The 27778-nt window shown below is 36.7% G+C and overlaps 1 protein-coding gene across 3 annotated transcripts; it reads right to left on the bottom strand.

Annotated features, from left to right (window-relative positions):
- Positions 1-1008: 1008 nt before the first annotated feature.
- Positions 1009-27778, bottom strand: LOC105057871 (probable manganese-transporting ATPase PDR2). 3 transcript variants are annotated; one of them, XM_019854835.3, is made up of 22 exons: positions 27602-27737; positions 27129-27498; positions 26493-26585; positions 20128-20336; positions 17375-17447; positions 17106-17278; positions 16842-17013; positions 16471-16575; positions 16235-16345; positions 16052-16138; positions 15717-15899; positions 15589-15639; positions 15388-15513; positions 15206-15285; positions 14090-14198; positions 13375-13503; positions 5501-5566; positions 5322-5393; positions 4209-4360; positions 3362-3473; positions 3164-3280; positions 1009-2440 (listed from the first exon to the last, which is right to left on the bottom strand). In XM_019854835.3, the coding sequence occupies exons 2-22, from the start codon at positions 27375-27377 to the stop codon at positions 1370-1372; spliced, it is 3540 nt and encodes a 1179-aa protein (XP_019710394.1). In that variant the 5' UTR covers positions 27378-27498; positions 27602-27737; the 3' UTR covers positions 1009-1369. The 3 variants fall into 3 exon arrangements, with proteins under 3 accessions (XP_019710394.1, XP_010938896.1, XP_010938897.1); XM_010940594.4 differs by having other exon boundaries at positions 1133-2440; positions 27129-27394; positions 27602-27778; XM_010940595.4 differs by having other exon boundaries at positions 1133-2440; positions 27129-27466; positions 27602-27749.

Below are 27778 nucleotides of genomic sequence, written 5' to 3'. Positions count from 1 at the left end.
TTGGCAATCCCTTCTAATTTTCTTCAAGTTTCAGAGTCCACGCACTGAGATTAACATACCTAACTAGTGACTAATCCAAAGTTCTCAACACCACCACAGCAGCCATGTCCATTTGCTACTGAAGTTAGGGTAAATATTTGAAGAGCAATCATGTAAATTAAATTCATTTTTTATGTGCAACAGGATCTCTTAGTCTGCTTCGCCTAGGTTACATATGGAGGCCAAAGTTCTGACAGGTTTTAAGACATTGTTTTAAAACAAACAAGAATATTAGAAAATACGTTAAAAATATGAATAGTTATAGGAAAGTCAAAAGAAAGAACAAGTTTTTATTAATTTTTTTCTTTAGTTTTTATGAAATGACTTAGTGGTAACCAAGCATAAATGGAGAATCTCTCTTTCTTCGATATTTCCTTTCTTTAATCCTTTGTATAGAAGAAATAAACATAAGATGCTAGCCTACGATAAGGTGATTTTAGTAAGACCAGTAAATTCCTCGTCCACCAGGAGACCCAGTTACGACATTTCCACGAGAACTTGTCTCTCCGCAACTATAGAAAACTAGTAAGGATCTTGTAATAATAATATTGTCTCCCAATAGACTGTCCAAATCTAACAATTATTGGAGCGTAGCGGAGGCAGTAGTGATCTCATACTTGAGAGACTACATTGATTTATTACATTACGTGCAGCACATCAATTTTCTCCCTGCACCATCAAAAAACAAACGGAGTTTGTTGGCACTTGGCAACAGATACCCTTTTTTTCCTATTCAAAATCCGGTGAGTATTTTGCTGCTGCCCAACTGCCCCAAATAAGGTTATTAGGTTATTTATCAATCCATGTCTGCCCAGGTGAACCAACATTTTACAAGTCCAGCTGGTAGGGAAACTGCTTTGCTATATAACCCCTGTCCAAACTTAAAATGGCGAAATCATACATAGGTCGTAATGGCAATCAGTAACTTACCAAGCTCCATAGCACATCCAACAGTGTTACCCAGATCAATGAAACATATTACTTTGTTTTCCACATTCAATATGAGGATATAAATATCAGCAATATCAAGGTTGCATATACAGTTTCCTCTAATTGACCATGTGACCCCCCCTTGGCTATTGCCACATTGGAATAAATGAAACAAAAGCTCCTTAGTGAAGTTGAGAACGGACAAAAATCCCATGATATCAGGCATGTCTCAATCTAGCACCCAATACATCGTTTCATCATTCATAACAAAATTGTCACGTTAACCAGAGAGTGGGACGGAGCATATGTTGTATCAGCATTCGCACCTTCTGATGACAGTTGATCGGAGCGAACATGCTGCTGTCATCATCAAAATCACCTCTTTTACTAAATGAAGTCACTACAAACGCTTCTTCTCAAGGGCAGACGTTGCCTGCTTTTGTCTCCTCTTCCATGCTGGCATTTTGCCCGGGAACACCCACCTCAACAGCCTCTCCCACCCATAACAGCCCAGAAACATGAGGGCAGCCCATAACATCAGCTTCTCCCTCATGCCAACTGGCAGCGGCACAAGTTTCAGCCAGTCGTTCAGATCCCTCAACAAATCTGAAGTGATCACTGTGAAGAAACCTACTGCAGCAAATAATGCATACTGGAAAGGCTTGTTTTCTGATATGCTCTGGTTAAATGGGTGGCCCATGTAGTTCACAGCAAAGGTGGCAACCTGGATCATCATGTTCACCATATAAGACACAGTGTTCACAAGGTTTGGGTGGAAATCAGAATCTGGTTCAATGCATTCCTCCGGCATATACTTCGAGGCTTCATTAACAGCTGAAATTAGAAAGAAGAGGTGTATAGCAAATTGGCCAAGCAGGGAGAGGAGGACATAAGCACAAAAGATGTTGGGATGGGGCCTAGCAGCAGATAGTGTCTGCAGAGGGCGAGCATGGGAGATGAAAAGGAAGAAAGCAGCAGTAAAGACCCCACTGATGGTAGCCTGGATATCTCCTAGCTTGACACCATCCAGGTACATGACGCTCAAGACATAAGCTGTTGCAAGGCAGTTCAGGCCAAGAATCTTGAACATCTGGAGTGTTGTCACAAGGGTACTGCGACCTTGACGAATGATATCGAGGGTGGGGGCAACTGAAGCATGCTTCGCTGTGAAAGGCGATGCCATGGAGGCATCACCAAGCTTCACAATTGGTGCTGCACGACCATCACCCTCATCATTCATCTCATCCAACATCTTCTTCAGCTTCTGACGCTGTTTCTCAGCTGGAGAGAGATGGCGGTTGTTTGTTGTCCCAACAGAGCTGTTAGGGGACGCAGCAGAATGCGATGATTCAGTCATGGGCTTTGGCTTCTTCAATTTTCCAGATTTACTTTCAGGTTTGGATGTATCTGAGGATGAATCTCCTGTTTGAGATGGTGGAACAGCATTCAATAGAGCAATGCCGACATGAGCCTAAACATTTTGAAAAAAAAAAAAAAATAGTTTAGGTCAGATAAAAATGAGATGCAACTTAAATGCTAATTCACAGTGGCGATACTTTCATAACCCATTAGCAAAACACAAAAAATGCAAAGCAAGTCCTGAGCAACATGACCAAAGAAGAGCACAACTTAAAGCAGAATTGTAACTTTGATAATAAAACCATGGATAAAAAAAAATATTCCATAAATCAAGCTCCATAATGTGACAAAAGTTAAGGCAGAAGATTAAATGGTAAAGCCAGCATTAAAAGACTCACTAATATCAATCTAGAAACCAAGGACATAAAATGTGGCCACACCGAAATAAAAAAGAAACAATCTATTTGTTGAGGTTCTACTCCTAAAAGCATCACAAGCACCCCTGGAACAAAGAATAAATTGCCTAACTAAATTATAGAAACAAATATAACCATGACCTGGAAAAGGAAACAAAGCAATATGAGTTCTAACCTAATTCCCTTATGGACAGTCTCACAAGGACCGACCACCACAAAAATTTATTGTTCAGTTTATGATTGCTGGATGATAAAAAAGATTAAGGATCAAATCCTTCTTCCCCATAACTCCTATATAATTCTATGTATACAAATTTATGATCGTAGATATGAATAAGAATTTGTCATTCCAAAGTTTGAGTCAGACAATGATTTCAAGTTTGAAACTTATGTTTAAGGTGGGAACCAAGACATTTTACCTGCTTCAGTGCCCCAACATCATTGGTTCCATCTCCACACATCAATGTCATCCTACCAACTGTTTTGAAAGTAGTCAAGATAAGTTCTTTCTGCTCAGGAGCAACTCGTGCAAAGACCTGAAAGCACACAGTCATAAAAATATATATCTTGATAAGTTTGCACGGCGATTACCATATTAATATAAAAATCTTACTAACCTTAATGTGAGGGATGACTTTGAGAACAGCTTCAGTCCGCTGCAGCATCTCAAAGCAGTCTCCACCTATGCAAAGATCATGGGAATCTGACAAAGCTTCCACCTCGTTCTCACTGTGGACACAATTAACTTCTAGGAATTATGATTTAAAGATAACTGATATCATATCTTGGAAAGGTCATAGCTTCGGCTCCAGCAAAACTAGTAGTGATGAAACAAAATAAAGAACAGAAACAAGATACTCAAGCAGATGGGAGGAAGATACATAAAACAATATATGCGCAAAATAAACTATAGGATACTTGAAAAATATAAGCTATCATATGTGAACACCACATTTTAAAGGATTCTAAAAGTGTCAACACTTTGGACACAGCACAACATGGTTGAACTCTTTCATTTTGAAGTAAAGACGTTCCTGCTGAAGTCAGCAAAAAGGGCTGGCATTTGGCACTTCTTAAGTGCCATGTAGAGGACATAGACGCTGCACACTCTGTGTCCTTATGTTTTCGGATATAAAAATTATCTAGGTTAACTATCAATTCAAGTATTTTAACTTAATACTAGATGAACCTAAAAAATAAGTTAAATAACTCACTACCAATTTTTTAGATAGCATATATCTCTCTCTCCTCTCCCGCTTCAGTTTCTCTTTTATGGACAAGCATCAAAATTATGGCTTATATGCCTGCACAAGTACGTGTGTCCCAGTGGCTAGAATTTTCAAGGCTAACATGTCTGAATTTGAGGATACTAGACATCTGGCTTTCATGCCCAGGGTTGAGGTAATATTGAATATAAGCAGCTTGAACTGAATACCTATTTACCAAGAAGAGTAGAAGTTTTACCTGTAGGGAGTTATCTCAGTTTCATCAGGTGAAATCCACTCAAAACCTTCACCAGTTTCCTTGCGGGCCAAAATCAATGCAGGCTTTGATATGATATGAACTTGACCAGCAACATGGCATGCTGTTAAAGCCTGGTCACCAGTAATCATTGCCTAACACAATGACATCTATTAGGACATGGCATAATGGCTAGTTAAAACAAACACTTCAGAAAGCTCTTCTTGATATTCCCAACTATAAAATCAGTTACCAAAAAGGGAAATGTCATTTTATATCTGCAATGGCTTGCTAACGAGAAACATGTATTCGCTCAAATGACTCACAAAGCTCATTAAAATGAAAATATAAAGATCAGAAACACAATGCTAGTGGAGTGAAAAAAGAAAAACAAAAATAAGCAATTCTTTAACCACAAAGCTATATGGCCTTGAATCTCCGATAGAATATCATGGAAGGAAATGGGATTTTTTCTTTTTGAGAAAAGGGAAAGGGGTTGGGAACTATCGAAAGACGAGCAACCTGACAGTCCTAAGCAACCTGGAACCAACAAATGAGTTTTTCGAGTAAAGCAAGGAGCTGATGGCTCCATTGAGCGATAAAGCGCGCCTTGTCACCAAAGAGTTTAATCAAAAACCCGGTCTTGATTTTGATGAGACCTTTAGCCCGGTTGTGATGCAATGTAAGAGAAAATGTCAATATTTAAAGCTTACTTGAAAGTAAGGTTTGATCATACATTCAACCAAATATGGATTTCTAATGTCTATCATGTAGATCCAGATATGGACGTAAAGGAACTAATAACAATATCTATAACTCCATTTTGTCCAATTTCATGTAGGACAATTATTAACTCCATCAACAACTTACCAATTGTAAAGAGTATCCACACCTTAAGTGTATGTTATCTATTTTAATGGCATAAGCTACATAAACTCTGTTAGAAAGCCACTATTATGTTTAAACTGAAGAACCATAGCCATCAAGCATTCTCCCAACTATATCTTTTGGTTTTTACATGAATCAATTAGCAAAAATATATATTAAAATAATAAGATTTTGATAAAAGATATTTTATCATTATAGCCAATGCATAGTTGGACCCAAAGAACTTACCAAGTCATGTGATGATCCTTTCAATTCACATAAGACAGAACCAGAGTCAGGTCTGATAGGACAATTGAAAACCTACAAAAGCAAATTAAGCATCCACCAAATCCTCAACCAGCTTCTATTTCAATTAAATATTACAAGAAAATAAGATACAAATCAAAAGCTTAATTGGGCTCAATTACTGCAAAACCAGCAAAAGTCAAACTACTCTCCACCAGATCTCTATCCAAGCTTCTAGCTTCATTTACCTGTAGTTCACATAGACATCAAGTCAAAACCATATATAGAGAGACCTATAAACAATAATAAAACAAAAAATGAACAGAGATTTTATTCTCAATGTATTGATGCATTCTCCCATATATTTATGGAACAAGGGGCCAAACATGAAAAATAAGACTACAGCTAATCAGCCTGATGCTGCCAAGAGTATAGCACCAGACTTTGCTTCCCGAATTTCCAAATATTTCCAAACGGCATACATCATCGTAGCGTTCACTGGTTATCTCTGATGATGATTCCTCAGTAACTAGAAAGGATGTTCATCATGAAAGAACAAAGATTCAATAACTATTTTATGCAACTAGAAATGGAGATAATGTCTTCTTCACAGTATAACATCAAGGATGTATACTGGACATACAACTCTGTACAGTGTGAAAGCAGCCCATAACTTGGTGAGGAATAAAAGCATGGAGAATCAAATATATCCAATCATCCCAAGTCCCAACACTTCTATAATTCAAAAAAGTTCCTCCTTGGTTCAAGCTGACCCTTGAACAAGAAGAAAAATTGGACGAGTTTCACTAATTTCATCTAAAAATAGCTTAAAATTCGTCATATTTCCTTTCAGTAAGACTTGCTACCAGAAAGCACTCTAATCCATAAGCAATTAAACTTGATACATCCAAAGAGGATCATATATTATTTAGTGAAGGGCAACAGGCTACAAAATTGACACTAAAGCTCCCAAGCAGATTCATGGTATATACAACATAAATGCAAACAGTATGTATGTATGTATGTATGTATGTATGTATGTATGTATGTATAAAGTGATATTTCCACTTCTTGCAACATGATACCTCTTAAGATGTCCAAAATTTCTTCCATATAATCTGATCCTGTATTACGCATATAATAATAAAAAAGAAAATCACCACTCTAACTCCATACCAACACATTCTTCCATGTTACAAAAAATATTCAGCTTTTGCAAGATATTACAATCACCAGGTAGTCTGTACACAAGTGCAATAGTACTGGCTGGCAATGACTTGATATGTGCAGCCTCCTCTGATGCAATTAGAATTTCGTAGTTTTAGATGCAAACCTTTAGTGTTTAAATTTATGTGTCTAGTCAATAGAGGGTTGTGATTGGCGATTAAGTGGGGGCTTGAGTCTTCTTTAGTCTGGAGCAAGGAAAGAGACAGACTATGCAAGAGGAAAAAAGGTTATACAGGGATACACAGAGAAATATTTTTAACCAAAATATGTATCTATTGTATAAAAAAAAATGTTAAAAGATATTATTTGCTCCTATCTTCCAATAGACGTGTTTCTCATTCAAACTTCCCAATTAGCCCAGAAATTTAGAAAAAATGCTACTTGGCAAAGTTAACCAAATAGCCATGTTCTCTACCAATCTCTAAAAAGGGAAGGGGAAAACTCCATTTTAACATTATTATAGTGGGTTGAACTCATTGAAAGACTCAACCTCTCTACCAGTCTTAAAGCTTAAATCACAAAAATTTGATGCATCCAAGTGTCTAAACTCTAAAGTATATTGAATTCAAAAATGTAGCTGATATGTATCCTAGTATTCGAGTGTGAATGTCCAGTTAACACAGATCACTGAAGGAAAATATAATGATTAATGACGTTACGTTATCAAAAGCTATCAAAAGGAATTGCACAAGTGTTAAACATGTGATCAGGAAGACTTTATTGGAGAAGCACCACTTGGCAAACAGAACAAGTTGTCCATGAGCAGCTCACGTTTGGCTCAACATTTAGTTCATTATTGGCATGTCTGATCAGGAGACAAGCGGCAAGATTTAAAATTGGAAAATAAATGAGCTGAAGAGCCTAATCATGTTTCGCACAATATATCAAAATATAAATACATAAAAAAGTATGCTTGTTTGGTTATCTATGGATAAAAAAATGGTTTGATATTTATAATTAGTTAATGAATCTATCCGAGTAACTACAATGTACATTAGATCTGAATCTAATTGCTCCAATTTTTATTTGCATATAAACATTGGAAAAATTAGATTCATAGACCTAATAGCTCAACTTGTTATTTGCTTATAAACATCAGACACTAGATTCAAATCTAATGGCTCATGTTGATAGGAGCAAACTGAAAGTTGCTATAGCACCTCAACATTTACCCTCTTTGGTATCTCAAAGTAGCAACTCCCACCATCTTTGTCTCCTCTATCTGCATCCCTCCCTTGCCTTAGACGTCCAAGTCCATTTCCTCTTCCTACCTCAACCTCATCATTTCATGAAATAAGGCATCTCATCCCTCTCAGTCGCCTCTCGCTTAGCCTTTGGCTTCTGCCTCTCCATCGCATTAATCTAGGCACTAGAGTCTTAAGTCCTAGAGGGACGAGGGGCATCCTGGCCGCTCCATTCCATTCCTGTGAGAAAACGGGACCGAGACGGGGTCAGGACTCTAAATCTCATCCATGCGGGAAAGAAGAAGAAAGAAGGAAAGAAAGAAAGGACAAAAAGATGAAGAAAAGAAAAAATGAAAGGAATGAAGAAAAAGGGAAGAAAGAAAGGGATAACAAAAAGAATGAAAGGAAAGAAAGAAGGAAGAAAGGTAAGAGAAAGAAGAGAAAAGAAAGAAAGAAAGAAGCATAGGAAGGAACAAGAAAAGAAAGAAGCAGAAAAAGAAAAGCAAGGAAGATAAGGAAAAAGGGAGGAAAGAAGGAAGAAAGTAAAGAAAGAAAAAGAAAGAAAAAAGAAAAAGAGAGGAAAAGAAAGGAAAGGAAAAAAGGGGAGAGAGATGGAGGGTACCTATGAAACTCTGGATTACCACCAAGACAAGACGGGACAATGAGGTGTCTTGTTCTATAGAGAAACCAAAACACCCCTATCCCAAGGGATTTAAAACCTTGCTAGGCACCAAGAGCAATCAAAGCATCATAAGTCTCTTCCTGCTCAGTCCATTAATCTCAACAACATCTGGAGATTCAGATCTAAGGTCCGGTTTGAGACTAGAAAGATAAGGGATAGGAGATGGAGGGATTGGTTTGCCTCTATGAGTATGTTAGGCTTGGGTTTTCCTTTGTAATCATTAGGGGAAAAAAATCCACACTTAACAAGTCAAGTCCATGTGAGTGGAGCACAAGCTGGAAAGTAGAAAATGAATCAAGCTTAAGCCAGCTCTTTCTAGTTCAACTTGAGCTCAAGCTAACCATCTATAATTTTGAGAAGAGCTTGAAATGGTGTTGGCTCGCTCACTGTTCAAATTTTTTACATCTCTCATGGAAAAATAAAAAATACACCATCACCAACATTAATTCTTACATGACGCTGAGCCCCTTGATCTAGATCTAAAGTCATACCATGATACATCATAGGGCTGCAACTAAAGGATTTTTATTAGATTCAAATTTTGTCATCAATTGTCTGCATTTTTTCTTGGTTATTTTTAATTTTAGTAGATTATTTTGGAACCGAATGCAGATTGAAATATTGCAATCTATGTTTGATGACCTGATAAGGCTAACTACTGTAGCAAACTGTTCATACTTCAAAGCACTGTTTGCACTCTAGGAACTGTAAAAAATAAAAACAAAGCATGTTTTAGTGGGGATAATTTTGGAATTATGAAGTGGAATTGACTTAAGTTTGTCTATACATACATACATATTATATATATATACATATATATATATATATATACATACATATATATATATATATATATATATATATGTATGTATGTATGTATGTATGTATGTATGTATGTATGTATGTATGTATATGCGTGTATGCATATGTGTATATATATATATATATATATATATATATATATATATATATATATATGGATGCATATATATATGTATATGCGTGTATGCATATGTGTATATATATATATATATATATATATATATATATATATATATATGTGTGTGTGTGTGTGTGTGTGTGTCTCTGCATATGTATGTATGCATGTGTGTGTGTGTGTGTGTGTGTGTATATATGCATATGTATATATATGCATATGTATATATATATGCATATGTATATATATATATATGCATATGTATATATATATATGCATATATATATATATATATATATATATATATATATGGATATGCATATGTGTGTGTGTATATATATATGTGTGTGTGTGTGTGTATTCACAAGTGGTGTATGGGCTTTATGTTTTCATGACTGAATAAAGATGAGTCTTCTTGGGGTAAAAAATCGCTGTTGCAATTTAATCCCCACATAAGGCATTGATCTAGTGTGAGAACAATCCCTAAGTGTGATTCCTAGGTTTCAGAGAGAATCTGGTATCATCTTTTATCTTTCCTTTCAGCATCTTTACACCTCTAGTGGCAAACAGAAGGTATGCTTGCATCAACATCAATTCTTATGCGACAAGACCCTTGATGAAGATCCAAAACCATGTCATGATGCATCATAGAGCAGGATTTTTATAAGATTTAATATTAGCCATAAATTTTCTATATTTTCTGGTTATTTTTTATTTTAGTTGATTATTTTGGAATGAAGGGTTGAGATTGAAAGATTGCAATCTATGTTTGATAACTTGATAAGGCTAATCACTAAGGCAATACCGTCCATACCATCATTCGCACTATAGTAACCTTAAAAGCTAAGTGTTTTTTATGGTGATAATTTTGGAATATGAAGTAGATTTTTGAGTTAAGGTTTTTCTATATATATAGACCCAAGTGGTGATGGGCTATATGTTACCATGATTGAACACAGACAAGTCTTCTACGGGAGAAAAAACACTATCACAATTCAATTCCTGTGTGAGGCATGGATCTGGCTGAGAACAATCCCTAGGAGTGATTTCTATGTTTCAGAGACTCCAGTACCATATTTTTATCTTTTCATTCATTATTTTCATAATAATTTGTACGTTACTTTTATTTATTTATTTATTTATTTCGCTTCTGGTTCAGTTTCCCCTATTCTCTTCCTAGTAATGATTCCTACTTGTTTTCTCTTGATATCGTCAATTCCTGTTCTATAGAAAATTCACCTTTCTAGTTCATCTAATATGAAAGAAAGTAAAAATGGATCTGATTTTTGAAGAAACAGCAAGTCATTAGATTTATTCCTAAGCACATCCACTGTCCCAAGTGTCACGACACCGAAATCCAATGGAAATCCACAAAAGCCCCATCCCTTAGGATTTGAATCCCTGTATTCAGCTCTACAGTGAAAATCTAAAAAGAAGAGAATGAGCAATAGGACATCAAATTAACATTGATAAATGCATTTAAGATTGCTTCAGGTGACAATGTGGCTTTAGGAAGATATGATACATCTACTATAGACTCATATTCCTGTGTAGAAAGCAGCATGTTATCATGACTGAACTAAGGATGGCCTATTTTTCTTGTGTTTTTCAGTTCAAGATGTTTCCCTGATTAGGAATTCAAGTATGCAGGCCCCTAACAAAAGCAGCAAGTTTTTAAAAACATGTTCTGAACAAAGGATGTAATACTTTTCTTAAGCTGGTGCCACCAATGAATCTTCACTGATAACTATTTATCAATATTAATATTTTTTTGAATGGAGAACTCAAATTAGATGGGATCAAGGTTCGCAGTCTCGGTAGCCGACCCATACCGGTGCCATCTTAGTACATTGTCGATACACACGGTAAGAGGTCGGTTCAACATCGTGCTATTCAGTATGCCCACCATACAGCATACCAGTTCGTTACTGGTACTAGCATGGCATGCCATGGATGGGATCGCATCCATCCATCCTTCTCAGGTAAAACATGTGTTTCAACAGTACTTTGAAATAGTTCAAATATTGTTTGCAGCGGACCCTATTGTTTAATGCCTAAAAAAGGTATCTTCAGTTTATTGTACAACTAACATATACATATCTATCTGTCAGTGACCCCTTACAAGGTCTTGCTCCAAGGCCAAAATGCATTCCAAGCCGCTGGAAACAAAATGATAATTTAATTCCCATTTTAGCTCTATTAGAAATGCATATCCTTTCGAGAATACCAAAAGTGGTTTGCTGTAGCATAATATCATTCACATAGAATTAAAATCTATTCAAGTCCACAAGAATGAACTCTACTGATTGGTTTGACTTGAAAATAAACCATCATCAAGGATGGTTATTAGTTAAAAGATTTGCGGCCATTTCCTTATTTCAACTAATGTCAAAGATTTTAAGAAGATTAATCTTCAGTTTTTATGAGTGAGACATCTCTTGAATTCCTATTTTATACAGTCCGAATCTCTTGTGACAGGCAGCGAAAGCTTGTCTAGTAGGAAAGTTCTCCGATCAATTCTCTATAGTTTATACCCCTATCATTGCAAGCTTTGGACCATGGTTCGCCGAACCGGCCTGAATCGGACAGCTCGGAGCATGCCAAACCATACCGGCAACTAATTAGTTCGGACATCCGATTCGGAATGCCAGCAAAAACAAAGCGAGGGAGAAGGAAAGAGAGGAAGAGAGAAGAGAGGAAGAGAGGGAAGGCCAACGGTGACTTGACAAGGCTGCCGGAGGGCCGTCGAGACTTCGAGCCTCCATAGTCCTCCATGAAAGAAACTAAAAAGAGAGAGAGATAGAGAGAGAGGGGAAGGGGGGAGAGGAAAGAGGAAAAAGTGGTGGGAAGGCCGCCAGGTGGCTGCCGTGACCATTGGATGGCCCAAAATCCCCTCGCAGCCACTATGGATTCGAATCAGGGGGGCTTTACTCATGTTTCGTTAGATTTTTTTAAAATATGACACAGTGAAACCGGCATTGGGTTTGTCGGCTTCATTGTTTCGTCGGATTTTTTAAAGTGAAGCCAGCAAATCCATTGCCGACTTCACTGTTTCGACAAAGCCCCTATTTCAAATCCATGATAGCTACAGGGGTTTTTGAGCTTGACAGCCATGGCAGCCACCTAGCGGCCTCCTCACCGCCTTCTCCTCCCTCCTCACTCCTCTCTCTCTCTATCTCTCTCTTCTCAATTTTTTTTTGCGGAGAACCGTGAAGCCCGAAAGGCCTTGGCGGCCCTCCGATGGCCACCGCAGATATCTCCATCGGCCTCTCATTCTTTCCCTTCCTCTCCCTCCCTCCCCCTCTCTTTCCCTCACTCCTCTCTCTCTCTATCTCTCTCTTCTCAATTTTTTTTTGCGGAGAACCGTGAAGCCCGAAAGGCCTTGGCGGCCCTCCGATGGCCACCGCAGATATCTCCATCGGCCTCTCATTCTTTCCCTTCCTCTCCCTCCCTCCCCCTCTCTTTCTCTCTCTTTTCCTTCCCGATTCATCCCCCATTTCCATGTCGGTTCGGGCCCAATATGGTCCGGTGCAGACCGACTCATGCCACCGACCAACCGACTTGAGGTCCGGTTCCGAGTCGGCGATCCTTACTTTGAGAAATTTATGTTTTAATTTCCTTGCTTCAAGACATCTCTTGCTTTCACATTTTGCGGAGTCCCAATCTCTCGTGACATGCACGAAAGCTTGTATACTAGGACAGTCTCCAATGAATTATATTTAGTTCATAACCCTACCTAATTGCAGTCTTTGGTCAACTTGTGCTTTAATTTCTTGTTTCGAGAAAAATCCCCTGAACTTATCAAAAAAGAAAGGGAATCAGAAATGGCACCTACCAACCTCTAAAAGGGAAGAAAAGGAGAAAGAACCAATGTAATAAATCCTAGTGCACCAATCTCATTCAGATGCATATAACCTTTCTATGCAAGAATTATATGCAGCTCAGCATTCGATAACTTAGAGTAGAAGAAAATCTAGTTTACATGTCTCCAGGAATCTAGGTTAACAAAGCCACAAGCTATCTTACAGCCATCTCCGGAAGGGGCTTGTATGCAAGTGCCAGCACCCGAGATCCTTGCCTTGTATATTTCTTGTACGTCTCCACATATGTTGGAGGCACATCAATCAACCTGTCCTGAATAGTTTCAGGTGCCCCCTGCCATTATAAAACAAGTCATGTTATATCGAGTATAATAAGAAATCAACTACAGACAAACTGTACCTAAGTCATCACTATACACTTTTTTAACCAAAAAGGATTCTTTCCCTGAATAAAGTGATACATCACATATAGAGGAGTGACAAATTAGGAAGATGCAAGAAAATAAGGACTCAATAAAAGTTAATTTCAGAAGCAATGTCAATTTATATAATTGAATGATTAGCCAAAAGAAATCCCAGAATTGGATGCTGCCATTACCATGCAAGAAAGACTTTCAGGCAATCCTTAGGAAAATCAAAGTATTAGGATTATTATAGACATTTTAATAAATTATTCTAACGAGAACTGAAAAATGCTTGAGTGGTTTTGGCTATCAAATAGCAATAATCATGAAAAACAACATTACTAAGACAAAGGTGCAGATAATTGTAGTTGAGGCAATCAGCATGAAAATTACTGGAAACATTACAACTTTTAGCGGAGATATAACTGCTAACTTTCTACTATGGTACAAGCTCTAGCAACATAAACAATGATGCCAAAGAAGAAAAAAAGAAGAGTTTGTTTTGGCACCACCAACCTTCACGAATGCCAGAAATTGTTCCTGAACACGAACAACAACAGCCATTCTTTTTAAATGAGATGCAAAATGGTGTCTCTTTACAATCTGCACAGCATGACCGCCTGACCTGAATTAAAGTGAAATCAGGAAATCAAAGTCAGAAGAACAAGATTATAACCATAATGCAAATCATAGATAATCAAACAAGATGATGAAGACATCATCTTTCACTTCTACAGAGATGAATAAATCTCAAAGGCTGATATTCAAGTCAAAGCTGAAATGACAGGTTTCAATCAAACTCAAGACCTCCTAATAGAATATTATTTCAATAAATGATATGATAGCCTGAACTATCTCTCATAATTCTACACATAAACGAGCATGACTATACATGAATCTACTTCTGAAAACAACACAGTTACTATATAGAAAGTAGGAAAAATTATGCCAGATTCAGGAGAACCTACAAGAGAAGGGAAGAGGATATTTTAAAAACTCAGAAGCATTTAAGAAGCTCGTGCCTGTTTGAGTTTCAGGGGAGTTTCCGAAACAGGAACACTACCCTACGTAGCAGGTTCCTGCAAAATCAGATATAACCACAACCAAAGAATATTGTAGTTATTCTGACAAGTTAGAAGGGTCACCAGCAAGCTAAAAGAGTATGACCATCAGGCTAAAATAACCACCCAAACCTTCTAGTCTGGATAAAACACCCGTTAATACAGATATATAATTATATATATCAGAAAAAAATGTATTGTTTTATTATTTCAACCTATTACATTAAGACGTAATTTCCTACCACCAACCCACATAGATCAACTTGTAACATGAGAATATTTTAAGTATTTCTAGAGTTGAAAAACCAAAAAGTTTATCTAGTTGGACCACATGATGATCTGATGGAACCAATTTGCACTAGAACAGACATGGTTTTGGCTTAATGTCAGCCCCAGTCCTGAAACCAATGTTTCTAACAAAGGTTTTAGCCGTCGCAATGAAAACCAAGAAAGGTTGATAAAGCTGACATCAGACAAAATTGTTGGTCCCGTTAACAACAATTAGTTACAACTTACAAGGTTTTCTGGTTCTTATATGTAAATGCTATCTGTACAAAACGATGCAACTTACCTTTTGGGCATTGCCTTCTCATCAGATGTGTATATCCAGTCGATTCCTTTAAGTGCTGCCCTTTCAAGGGGATCACCAACCTAAATTCCAATGATAAATTCCATAATGTTCTGCATTGATGATTGGCTTGTTTATAGCATCATCTATTATCACAGAGAATTTGGCTTCTAACAATATCATACCAGTTTATTGTCCACAAATACCAAGGCATGACAGGCTGCCAGAACTTCAACTGTGCTTGCAGGCAATTTAGTCGTGTCTAATTCTAAATTTGTATTGTCAGCAAAACCAGCGACACCTTGAAACTCCTGAAAAGCAAGCCAGATATCTCCAGTTTAAGAAAATTACAAGAAATAAATTAGTTCACAAGTTAACTGGCATACCATGTCATCAGATGTCAGAGTTCCTGTCTTGTCAAAGCAACATATGTCAACCTGCAACCAGCTAAGTTGGTTAAAAGTATTGATAGCTAAGAACTTATAAACCTGCAAAAGATCACTAAAATCTTCACCTTCCCAGCAAAGGGTATTCTGAATGGCTCTGTGCAGAAAATTCCACGGCGTGCTAATGCAATTAAAGATGTGTTGACAGCTATCGATAGCTCCATTGGTAGCTCAGGGGGTATCACAGAAGTGATAATTAATGAACAACTCAAGAAAAGTTTGTATTTGCTCCTTGTTGGATCCTCTAATCCCTAACAGCAGAAAATCGAATTGCTAGAGGTAATGCCAATGGAGTATCATAATTCTAGTGCAAGCAATGGTAGTACTGGAAACCAGATATGCAGAAACACCTAGTTTTGCGTCCATGATACGAGGCTATTGGGTTAATGAATGCCTATTGTACCTTTTTAAGCACATAGCCAGCAGCAATAATGGCAAAGAAAACTAGGAAAAGAATGAACAAGCCACTCTCCCAGCTATTTGCAGTCACCTGAAACACAAATTACCCAACAAGTACAACAAGCATTACCTAACATGTATGCTCCACTTTCCAATGATCAGCACTTAACTAGAGATTAGAAGTTACCCTTTCAGTGGAGAATAGAATTGTTCGCATTAATTTGCCTTGACTTGTCTCAAATCCCGTCCGCAGTACAACAGCCAAGCATCCCCCATCAGGTGTTTTCAGATTAAATGTCTACATGTTACATATAAATTTAGCAATTAGATATGCATTAGAACCACGAAAACAATTAAAACAAATGACAGTATTACAATAATTAAAGACAAGCAAACAATGCATTATAGCCACATCTGAAATACCTTATCTGGAGTATGCTGCAATATCTTTGTTCCACCAAACAGAATATGACTTTTGTCTCGTTTAATAGACAATTTATCATCAGAACCTTGACCCGCAATTGAAACCTAAAGAAACAAAATGCAATGTAAAAGAATAAACAGAAAGAAATGAAGAAACAGCAAAGCCTTGCTTGCACAGCCAGAAAAAAAAATTCCAATAATTAAAAAAATATATATTATGTATAAGGAAGACTTTGGAACTCTGCCAGAAAAGTACATGGTTTTCCCAAATATCAAGGTAAACCGAGTTACAGGTTGGATACGAATCTTTGAAACAGCTATCAATAAACTGAGAGTCAGTCAGATAAAAAAACAAAAGAGGGAAGAACCACCTTCCACTGAGGAGTAGACTCGCCTGTGAGAATGGCTTCATTCACTATTGCACTTCCAGCTAATAACAGCATATCAGCTGGTACAGCTTTCTCCTCCCCACTCTGACCAGAGGAGCGACCAATCGAGACAACATCTCCAGGAAGGAGGTCTGTACCAGAGAGCTTAACCCACCTGAAACCAGAAGTGTTCAATATAACTAGCTTGTTAATGCCGCCTCATTTGTAAACCAAAAAAATATATATTTTGAATAAACAAAGACATACTTCCCACAACGATGCACCATCAGAGTCTGACCATCAACTCTTACACGCCTAAGTTCCGTTAGAGTCTTCAACCTACTCTTGGCCATTGTTGACTCAAAAAGAAATAGCATAAAAAGAGTGAACAAACTGTAGTACCAATACTCATCCAAACACCAAAGGCCCACACAGAAAACCTGCACGTAAATACAAAATCAGAACAAAGGCTATAGCGATCTTCATAGCTCATAGAAGTCCTAGCATTAAGACAACAGAATGTTTAATAGGACTACCTGAAACACAAAAAATGGCTCCATGCAATTCTCTTTCATCAACTTTGGAAAGGTGGGTTGTGGATACTCAAACCTATACGTTAATTGAAGACAGTAGACATTAGCTTAGCATTGAATTATTTGTGTAATGACTATAGCTGAAACCAATGAGAAACTAATATGAGAGATATTTTCAGCCCAAAATCCTTTATGGTTTGTTAGACGTAACAGAGATGAACCTCCAAATGAATTCATAACTAGGCAGAGGGGACAAAAATGAATCAAAACAGCTGCAGATAGTCAATGCAAATTGGTTTTCTATTGGAAAAGCCTGTTCTTTAGATTCGCTAGGAACAGAGTCAGCAAGATACACATCGAAGACTTTCCAGGTATGTGCAGAGAGAAGTGAGGATGCTTCATGAAGGTAATTACCGATACCAGGAAAAGACTTTCCATCCTTTCAGGGCATGCATTTTCTTAAAGAAGTGAAGGCACTAATATTAGCTATTATTTTTCATGAGCTTATTTACCAAAAAAGGATAATAGAAAATGTTCACATCCAATTAAACCAGAGCTACATGCATAAGTGAACTTAACAGCTAAACAAGGAAGAAAAACAAAAAACAAAACAAAGGAGGAGGAGGAGGAATGCCTAAGGCTTAATTCCTTTTTCAAGGATTTTCCTCTTTTTTCAAGATTCTCAGCACCCTAAAGGTCTCTGCAGCACACTATCAAAACCAGCAAAGTCTCAGAAACTAATTGGCTCGAACATCCAAGTCTCATTACATATGCAGATAATATTACCATGATCCTTCAAGATTAATATATAATCAGAACTCTGGATATCAGTTTACAAGAATTTCTTGAAAAAGGTGGCAGGCAGAAAGTAGAAGCTAAGCATTTTTGTCATAACTGATGGCACAGATATCAATTTAATTTAGGATTTTAGAGAAACTGAAGGACAAGTTAATGCTGTGCATAATTGTAGTTAAGCTTATAGATAAGAAATAGTTTTTTCAAGCCATTTAAGCCATCTACGATGTCCAAATATGTTTGTAATGATCTTGTACATCAGAGTGTTATCTGATCCTGAACTATTTTTGTGCGGAAAGCAGTGTGACAACTCTTAGGCAATTGAGAATTTCACTTTAGTACTTAGATATTATTACATGTCAGGTATATAATTTAGGCTGTGCAAAGTGGTAATAAAGCTATTATGAGCCCTTAAATTATTTATGTACCAAAAATTCATGTTAGTTCTTATTGAAATATCAATTATTCATGAGAACTACCATCTTTCATGTAACACATCTGCAAAGATCTGACAGGAAAAACAGTGTTTGATTCATCTAAAACTCCACATTAAGTAAAATTTTACACCACCAGCTTGCAGCAAGTTTTGATTGGTTAACGTTAAACACTATTAGATCCAGCAGGTATCAAAGAAAAGGGGCACAGGTATCCAAAGCGGAGCATCATGCAGCATCATGTAGCAAAGAGGGTTCTGGATAGCCATCTGTTGCCGGACCTTTAGTTACCAGCAGGTTGAAGCCGCCTAATATTTGAATCATCCAATGATGTATTGATGTCACATGCACCAAAAAAAGATCTCTAATATATCTGAGCAGTTTTATACAAGAATGTTATACTTGACAGTTGAAAAAATTTGCCAAGAGGCTTAAAATCAAGCCTTCCATATAATATAGCAAATTAATGATGCACATGCAATGGGTTTGTAGTTATTGCCTGATTCAAGTGTAGCATTAACTGGTAGAAGCAACCAATATTGTGATAAATCATTCCCTCCTCTACACTGTAGTATGACAAAATAGTGCAGTATTAATACAAAAAATCAGTTTCATCCAAGGTTTTAAATACCATGGTGCAGGATCATCCCAGTTTTCCCATGTAAAGTGACAATATGCAACCCGACACTCGATGTTCCGACCCCTCCCAATTAATTTCTCAACTTATCCTGTCATAACACTAGGGATGGTGTCCGCAAGTAATTAAATATTGGTTTATCAGCTCAATTTTTTTTCTTTTTTTTTGGGGGGGAAAAAAAGCTACTCTCAGATGAAAGCTGTTTATTCCTTCACGGTCATTGCACAAAACAATATGGCTATATCACAATTAAGTCAATTTGTTTCATCAGCAGACACAAGTAGGTTAGGAAGGTATAAACCCTCAACCCTCAATTCATACATACTTTCTATGTCAAAAGCTTAATTTGCCTAATGAAACTCAAGCCACCTAGCAGGGCTTGCTGTTGGTAGGACCAGAAACAGCTATGGTGGTATTTGTTCTTGATTAGACAAGATGTTTGGAGAGAAAAAAAAGGGAGCTATTGCTTAACAAACAAAACTAGTAGCAGAATAAGTTTAGGTCATTTTTTAGATGTTCTATTTGTTTTTTGCATGTGGGATTCAACATGTACAACAAGTGCAACCAAAAAAAGAAAAAGAAAATGGTAATGGAGGTTAATTGTATCAGGAGACACAATGTAAGTTATGAGTAGAGAATGATGCCAGCCCATAGAAAAGCCTCTAACAAAGTAGTTATCAAAAATATAGTGATTGCTCCTATTTGACATCAGCTAGTTATCTAATTGACATTTCCCTGGATGAAGTATGGAAGGTGGTTGCATTTTGTTGACTAAAAGCATATCTTTCTCCTTGTTGTGTTTGCCGCATATTCAGGTGATAGAATGAAAGGAATAAAATAAGCAGTTGATAAATTTTGCTGACAGATGAGCACAACATAGAGAAACATACACATTTCGCCCCCACTTGTTAGTAGCAGCAGCTACTTTAGCTTCCGATCCATGGCCAGTATTCCTAAGATAATAACCAAATGATTCTTTTGTAGGGTAAGGGAGCTTGCAAAATGTATCCTTTTCAGTTGAAAAGATGAAGCGTTGCTTTCTGAAATCAAAATATATTTCATCACTATTGCCAGTTGAAGACGCTGATGATCCTTCCACCTGCATTAAGTCAGAAATAATTCCCTCGGATAATGTCAAGACTCAAGAATTTTTTATAATTGAAATTAAAAATAATAAATTCAGTGTCCAGGAAAATACTCAAACATTTCACACACAAAAGATACAAAATTCCTATATTTAAATGCAATCTGCAGATTAGTCACAGCTACGTACATAAGCATAAAAAAACTTTGTAAATGGGTGAATTCAGTGGATCACACATGAGTTTATATTCCAGTTCCTTAAGATTCGAGAGAAGTAGCATTAAAAAAGTTGCCCTAGGTGAGAACACAATCCATATTCAAATTATTTAGGCTTGGATATCTACATTCTTTGCAAATCATTCAACATAAGAGTATAAGCATAAGAGAATAGGAATATCAAATAATTAACAGATTGGTTCTTCTGCGGCTAAATTGGATATCTAGGTCCTTCACCACTCATTCTACATAAAAGTCTAAACATATGAAAATAGGAATAACTAATAATTAATAAATTGGCTCTTCTGCAGCTAAATTGGATGCACAGGTCCTTCACCACTCATTCAGCATAAGAGTGTAATATATGAACATAGGAATTTAAATCTAACAGATTGGCTCTTCATTGGCTGTGTGTGTGTGGATACCTAAAGCATATGTGAAACAGCAGGCTAAAAACCAGAGAGAAGTGTTGATGGACCAACATCAGGTACAAGATAATTATAACAACACTGCATAATAATTTCTCAAGATTTTAGTTGTTGGCATTGTTGTCCAGATTGTAAGATCCATGATCTTTAGATCTGGATCAGTTTGAACTGTAAGATCTTGAGCTGGATTGTACATCCAAATTTTCGATCATATGATCCTTTCAAACATAAAATCCAAATATGGAACATGTTAGCATGTATCAAAGCAAATAGAACATCCATTCTTTAAAATCCAACAATTTTCTTCAGCTTTGATGATAACTAATAGATCATTAAGGATCCTAATTAGTTGATTGGGAGGGCTAAGACTTGCATTAATATTTTGTCTTACCTCCAATAAATTACCGCAAAGTAGAATTTTGCTGATACATTTGGAGCAAAACATCCTTTCCCGGTAATTGGTCAAGATGTTGCACAAGGTTCAACTGGAAGGATGAAGAACTAAACATTGTTTTTTCAACAAAAAGCAAAAAGAAAAGATTTTATTTCATACATTAAATCTGATAACGATTACAATTATTATGATAATAACATACCATGTATCTATTTCTTTATTATGCAGACCCATATATCATGGGTCAAATTACAGTACCCCATGGACTTACATAGTGGCATATAACTATGGTGAAAAATTAAACATGGTGTTTGTTTCTTGGAGATATCATATGAGCCATAATTGTTGGGAAGTGAGCTTATTATGTCATATGAAGGTTTCTTACTAATTATTCATTCAATTCACGATTTAAGTATGCTTCTTACTTTGTAAATCAGAAAAGATCTACAATTTGTAACCTTCTCCATGGTTCCAACAAATTTGGACCCTTATATGATTTACAATACAATACTGAGCTTAACCACATTGCTTGTTGAATTAGTAACAAATTTATATTGATTCAGTTTATGACAATGGACTACTATTCCATGTTCTAGATAAAACAATAGAATCAATGAAAGATGCTAAGAGCAAGATTTAAATCCTATGGGCTAAGACATGGAATATGATCCCCCGCTGTCCCATCCCATCTTGGTGAAGTATCCCGATGGTACTCTCTATGTCCCTTCTTCTTTCTTTTTTTTTCTTTCTTTCTTTATTTGTTTCTTTTCCTTCTTTTTTTTCTTCCTTTATTTCTTTTTTCTTCATTCTTTCCTTTCTATCTTTCCATTTTTTTTTCTCTTTTTCTTTTTCCTTCTTTCCTCCCTTCTTTCTTTCTTTCCTTTTCTTCTTCTTTCCCCTCTTCCTTCTTTCCTCTCTTTTCTTTCCTTTTCTTCTCCCTTCCCTTCTTTCTTTCCTTTTCTTCTTCTTTTCCCTCTTCCTTCTTTCTTCTTTCCTCCCTTTCCCTCTTCCTTCTTTCTTCTTTCCTCCCTTTTCTTTCCGTTTCTTCTCCCTTCCTTTCTTTCTTTCCTTTTTAATCTTCTTTTCTTCCTTTCTTTTATTACCTTTTCTTCTTCTTTGCTTCCTTTTTTTCCTCTTCCTTCTCTTTCCCTGAGTGGATGGGTTTTGAAGTCCTACCCCTGTGCCAGTCCCGTTTCCTCGCAAGAACGAGACAAAACAAAGGGGACAACAACCCCCACTCTTCCTGTCAAGACTAGAAAAAGGCATTGCAAATGGTAGTCTTACAAAGCATAATTTATCTAATATTTTACCCAGTTATGCAAAATCATGCATTTTGATCAAAAGATTGCTTGCCTTAAATAATAAAGCGTATCCCAATAAAAAGCATACCACAATTTGTTATGACCAACTCTGCTATCAAACAAATAAATATGAAATTTTAAGATGTGTCTCAAGCAAGAGTTCCAATACCATGTGCTGAATGCATGTGCTAGCATGTTATATACTGAGCTATGCCAACGCATGCTCATGTTTCGAACATTTTGCATGCACTAGCATAGCAAAGCCAAGTACTAGCATGAGATGAAATTGGCACCACACAAATGCCGCAGCATGCCAGTAACTGTATTACCTGAACAGTTGCATCCAGCACCTAAAACTCATGTCCAGTATGTATAGGAGGATGTGTCAAACACTTGGATACTTGGGAAAATTTTTTAATTGCAGCCTTTATTATTTTGAGATTGGCCAAGCATGTAAGTTTTAAAAATGACTTTACAAAATGTCAACTTTCAATAATCATTAAGCTAATTAGAAAGTTTGGATGACAAACATGCAGAAAACCTAGATATATAATATCTTTTAATCAAAAATATTTTTCATTAAAATAATCCTTTTCCACAGGACCCTGTATCTCCTTTTTATCCTCTTGCCGAGTTCGATACCTGTATACCTTTGCGAATCTGATTCATGTGTGCATATCCGTGCCACAATGGCCAGTAAAGCACTAGCTTAGTGCCTATCATGCATGCCATCTCATGCCAACCAGCAGTTAGATCCTTAGTCTAGAGGCAGTAACCAGGGCAACTTCAATTTGTCCCATTGATGCTTGGTGACTAAAGCAATCTGACCAAGAAGGTGTTCTACAAGGTTGAAAGGGAAAATGAATAATTTACTATCTCTCTAGACATTAATGTAATCACCTATTCCACATGGCTAGGCAATACTTTTATACTGCTTACGAAACAATATATAAAAACTAATCAGAAGCTGGTTGACCCAGCCATTACACACCTAAGTACAGGTCAGCAGGGTTTAAACCTCAGTAAGGAATAGGCTACCAGACTTGAACAAATGGTTCATCATATATAGTTTAAAAGCATAATGGGCCTCGAAGTTCATGGGACACGTCCATAAGTTTTAGCTAGAACTGGAAGAGCAAGAACTACATGCAAGATTAGATATTTCATGACAAAATTTTGACAATTTCTTAACATACACTTAGCACTTCATTGGGTTTTAATACAACAAGAAGACATGGTCAAGTTTATTGTTAGAGAAAATGGACCAGCAACCTATGACTGTAAAAGCAAGCTTGCAGTAGGAACATTATGGTAAGACTTACTCCGATCAACTATCTTCATACTGCACACTTGACTTTCAAGATCTTGAGATGACATTGACATACAACATTACCCAGTATAAGTTCTTGCAAAAGGCAGCGAAGGAACAGGAACATGCATAAAACAAATCACAACAAATAATAGAATAGGAAGTGTAGATGTCATGTTAAAGTATTATATAGCATATCAATCTAGGCCAAAAGGTAGAGAGAAGGTTTTATAACAGAAATGGTCATAAAATCATGAAATGGTATAGAGGAACAAGAATGAGCTCCAATTTTGTTGATATATAAGGAAATATTGTTGAGAACATATTAACATAGGTTGTAGGTTGGTAAACTATGTTACATCATTTTAAATAATTTTAAAATCACTTTGCTACCCTCTAACCTGAATAGTAATAGGTAACGTTAATTATACAGGGAATGATGTGTTTTATGTCTCATTCTTTAACAAAAAAATTAACAAGGTATGATTGGAAAAAATAACTCTGCTTTCGATCTGGAAAAATGATGATAGATAGCAAGGACACTATTGGATGCTAATGGGTTTCCATCACTGAGCTTTTTAATAACCTACAGGCAAATGGAGGGACCCATTAAGCTTTGCAAGAAAGCATGGAATAGTTATATATAATAGACTCAAAAAAGGCATCGATATTATATTTCTATTTTTGCTGATGTGGATTCTATTTGTTATTTTCAAAAGGAAGATGAAAATATTCACTCTGTTTCTGCATATCATGTCTAGTGCTTTGGCATATAGGTTCATTGGTGCCTTGCCCACATGTTATATGGCACTAATAATGTAATGACAGAAGTCAAAGTTTTAAAGATCTTTAAGGGCTAATTTTCCCTAATTATAATGTATGCAAATCGAATATTTTCCCTACATCCACAAGGAATTGTGATTGAACGTGGATGTCACAAATTTATGCAGATATTGGGTGGATGAAGTTACGCAAGTGTCATCTTGTTCTCCATAGTTTTGATTTTTGACATTTCTAAGTACTTATTTTTCCTTTTTTCATTGAAGAAACCTATTATCTTTTTGACCGTAAAAATCAAGGATCAAGTTACAACATGATGCAAACATAACAATTGCAGGCTAGCACAATGCATTGTCGTGCCATGCCATGTTGTGCTGACCATATGTCTTGCCAAGTATCAAGGTTCATACATACAAAACTAGGTCCGTGTTAGTCCATTTCAACCTAGACGAGGACTAGCAGTGACCAACAAGCGAGATACAAGAGCATATACTCTTGTATCCTTCCTATACCTTGCTAGCATGGATTGCAGTGGCTTGATACTTGAATCCTTGATAAATTTGTATTTTTTCACTCTCTTATAGCTTTCCTTACTTCTAATTTGATTATATTGCTTGTGAACACATGAAAAAAAACACCTGGTCTACAACTTCTACAAATACTCCTAATATTTAATAAGAAAACCATTATTATTTTTATCTATAATTAGATGCTAAGAACTACTAAGGAATTAAGTCACCCTAACCTCTCAATTATATCTAACAATAATGCTCTCTACCTGCAATCTTGTAAGCCAATTTACGTTGCATTCTTAGCTTAAGAAACAATTTTTTTCTAACCTAAAATCGTTCCATTCAGGATAAAAATCTTTCATCAAAAGATATCCTCAATCTAGTATATGGATATTTTGGCAATTACAAAAGCAAAGAAGATGGCAAACAAAAAAAAAAAGGGGAAACAAAACCATGTCCAATAATCTTCAGATTAATTTATGAAACTATTTACAAAAAACATCCAAATAGTAGCTACAAGTATAAACACCGATTATATGAATGTCGAGCAGACCTATGGGAAAAGGCAAAACACAAGCACTACTTAGGTAGCAGCAACAACGAATGAATGGCTTATAGATGTAACGAAAACATCTACTTAAAGAACAGCAATGGCCATAAAGGTGCAACTAGAAATTTCCCTTTCCCCTCGTAATATTAATCACACTGATCATACAATCTTTAACAAGTAGAGGATAAAGTCTTATTAGCATCATGTTACAGAAGGAATCTCCTCCAACAAGGCCCATACATAATTTTAAGATAAAAACATGCACTGGAGAAATTAAGTACTTACATATAGCAACAACATGCAACAAACACAACCAGGTCCATATGAAGGCTGTCCTTAAGTAAGATAGTAGTCTAGACAATGGTTTTCATACAATGTCTAGATTTCATGTAGGTTTGTTATATTATAGCAACTTTGACAGGTTTTGTAACTCTGGCTATGATTTCATAATTTATGACCATGAAAGTGCTCTAAGAATGCTATAACATTTCCCTTTCCAAATATAAAACAACAAATTAACTCCCTACAGTCTATAAAATATAAATAGAATCATCCTCTTTCATTTTTGTGATAACTTGCCAATTGTGTTAGTGAGGCTTCATCATGCTGCACATGGAATGTGACATGAATATAAAAGTTGTCAGATAAACGAAAGCAGCATTCACAGATTCAATAAACTTACAGGTCTCCGAATATGAAGTGGCACGATTTCTTTTGAACCAGAAAACTTAGCTGGAGTTACTTTGCATGCATCTGCAGAACAGATGTCTTTCGCCTGCGAGATCATAGTAATAAAAGCATAAAGCAACAGCAGAGACATCATAGTTTTTGACCAATCAAAAATAAAGCAGTCAGAAGTCAAAAGAAACAAAACAGGTATAGCAACATATACTTGGTATCCACATGCTTCTACTATGAAACAAAGATATCTATTTACAAATTTGTTAAATTTTATAATGTAAAAAACATTAAATATGCTTTTTTCCTTTCTGCTAGCATGCAACTCATAGCGCAGAGATGGCTGCTGCCTGTAATATTTTATCAGTTCTGACCACATATTAAATCAATCGAACTGACTCATAAAATTAGAGCAAAGTTCAATTCACAAGACACAGGCAATAAATCAATTCCAAACTACAGTTTGTGATTTTTTATCAGTTCCAAACTACATTTTGACACCAAAAGTCTACTCCTTATGCAACAGTACTATAAATCAATTCCAAATTACAGTTTGTGATCTTTTATCAGTTCCAAACTACATTTTGACATCAAACTCTACTCCTTAGGCAAGAGTACTATAAATCAAGAACCCACATACCTTGCTGAACTGGACAAAGCATCTGAAATCAACCGACCAGGCAGTGAAAAGCAGCACCAGAATGTGCGCGACGGCGAGCGCCCCAAGAACTATCAACGCGTCAGTGAAATCAAGGCTAGGCAGGGCAACAAAAAGCCAGATGGAATAAAGAATCGCGAAAGGCCACACGTCCAAGCGCCAAGTCCAGTGCCGCCGCTTCAGCAAGTCCACTCCTTGCACCACCTTTCCATCCACATCGAATTTCGCCATCTTCTGCTTCCCTTAATCTATCAAAAGATCACATAAAAAAAGTTCACAACCGAAACCGTTCGTCCCCAATTTCCTCCTCCCCCGATAACCTTCAAACCAGATTCCATAAGAGATCTATCATCTAACGGATCGAAAAGAAGGGAAAAAAGGTAGGGTTTTTAATCGCATGATTCCAGAAAATGAGACGGAGACGAAGGAATCGAGGAAGAGGGGAGAGAGTGTACCTGTGGATCGGCCGCTGGATCACGCGGAAATCTATTCGACGGGGGCGAGGGGATCGAGGGAACGGCGCCGGCCTGAGTCCCGCCGGAGTCTTCGAGGGGGTGGCTAAGAGGAAGATCTCATCTTCGCAAAAAAGAGAAAGGGTTTTTTGTTGTGGGGGGCGGGGTTTTCTTTTATGC

The sequence above is a fragment of the Elaeis guineensis genome, chromosome 14 (genome assembly GCF_000442705.2).
Source record: "Elaeis guineensis isolate ETL-2024a chromosome 14, EG11, whole genome shotgun sequence".
Taxonomy (NCBI): domain Eukaryota; kingdom Viridiplantae; phylum Streptophyta; class Magnoliopsida; order Arecales; family Arecaceae; genus Elaeis; species Elaeis guineensis.
Note: the sequence above shows the minus strand (reverse complement) of the source record. Positions and strands in the feature narration are given on the sequence as shown.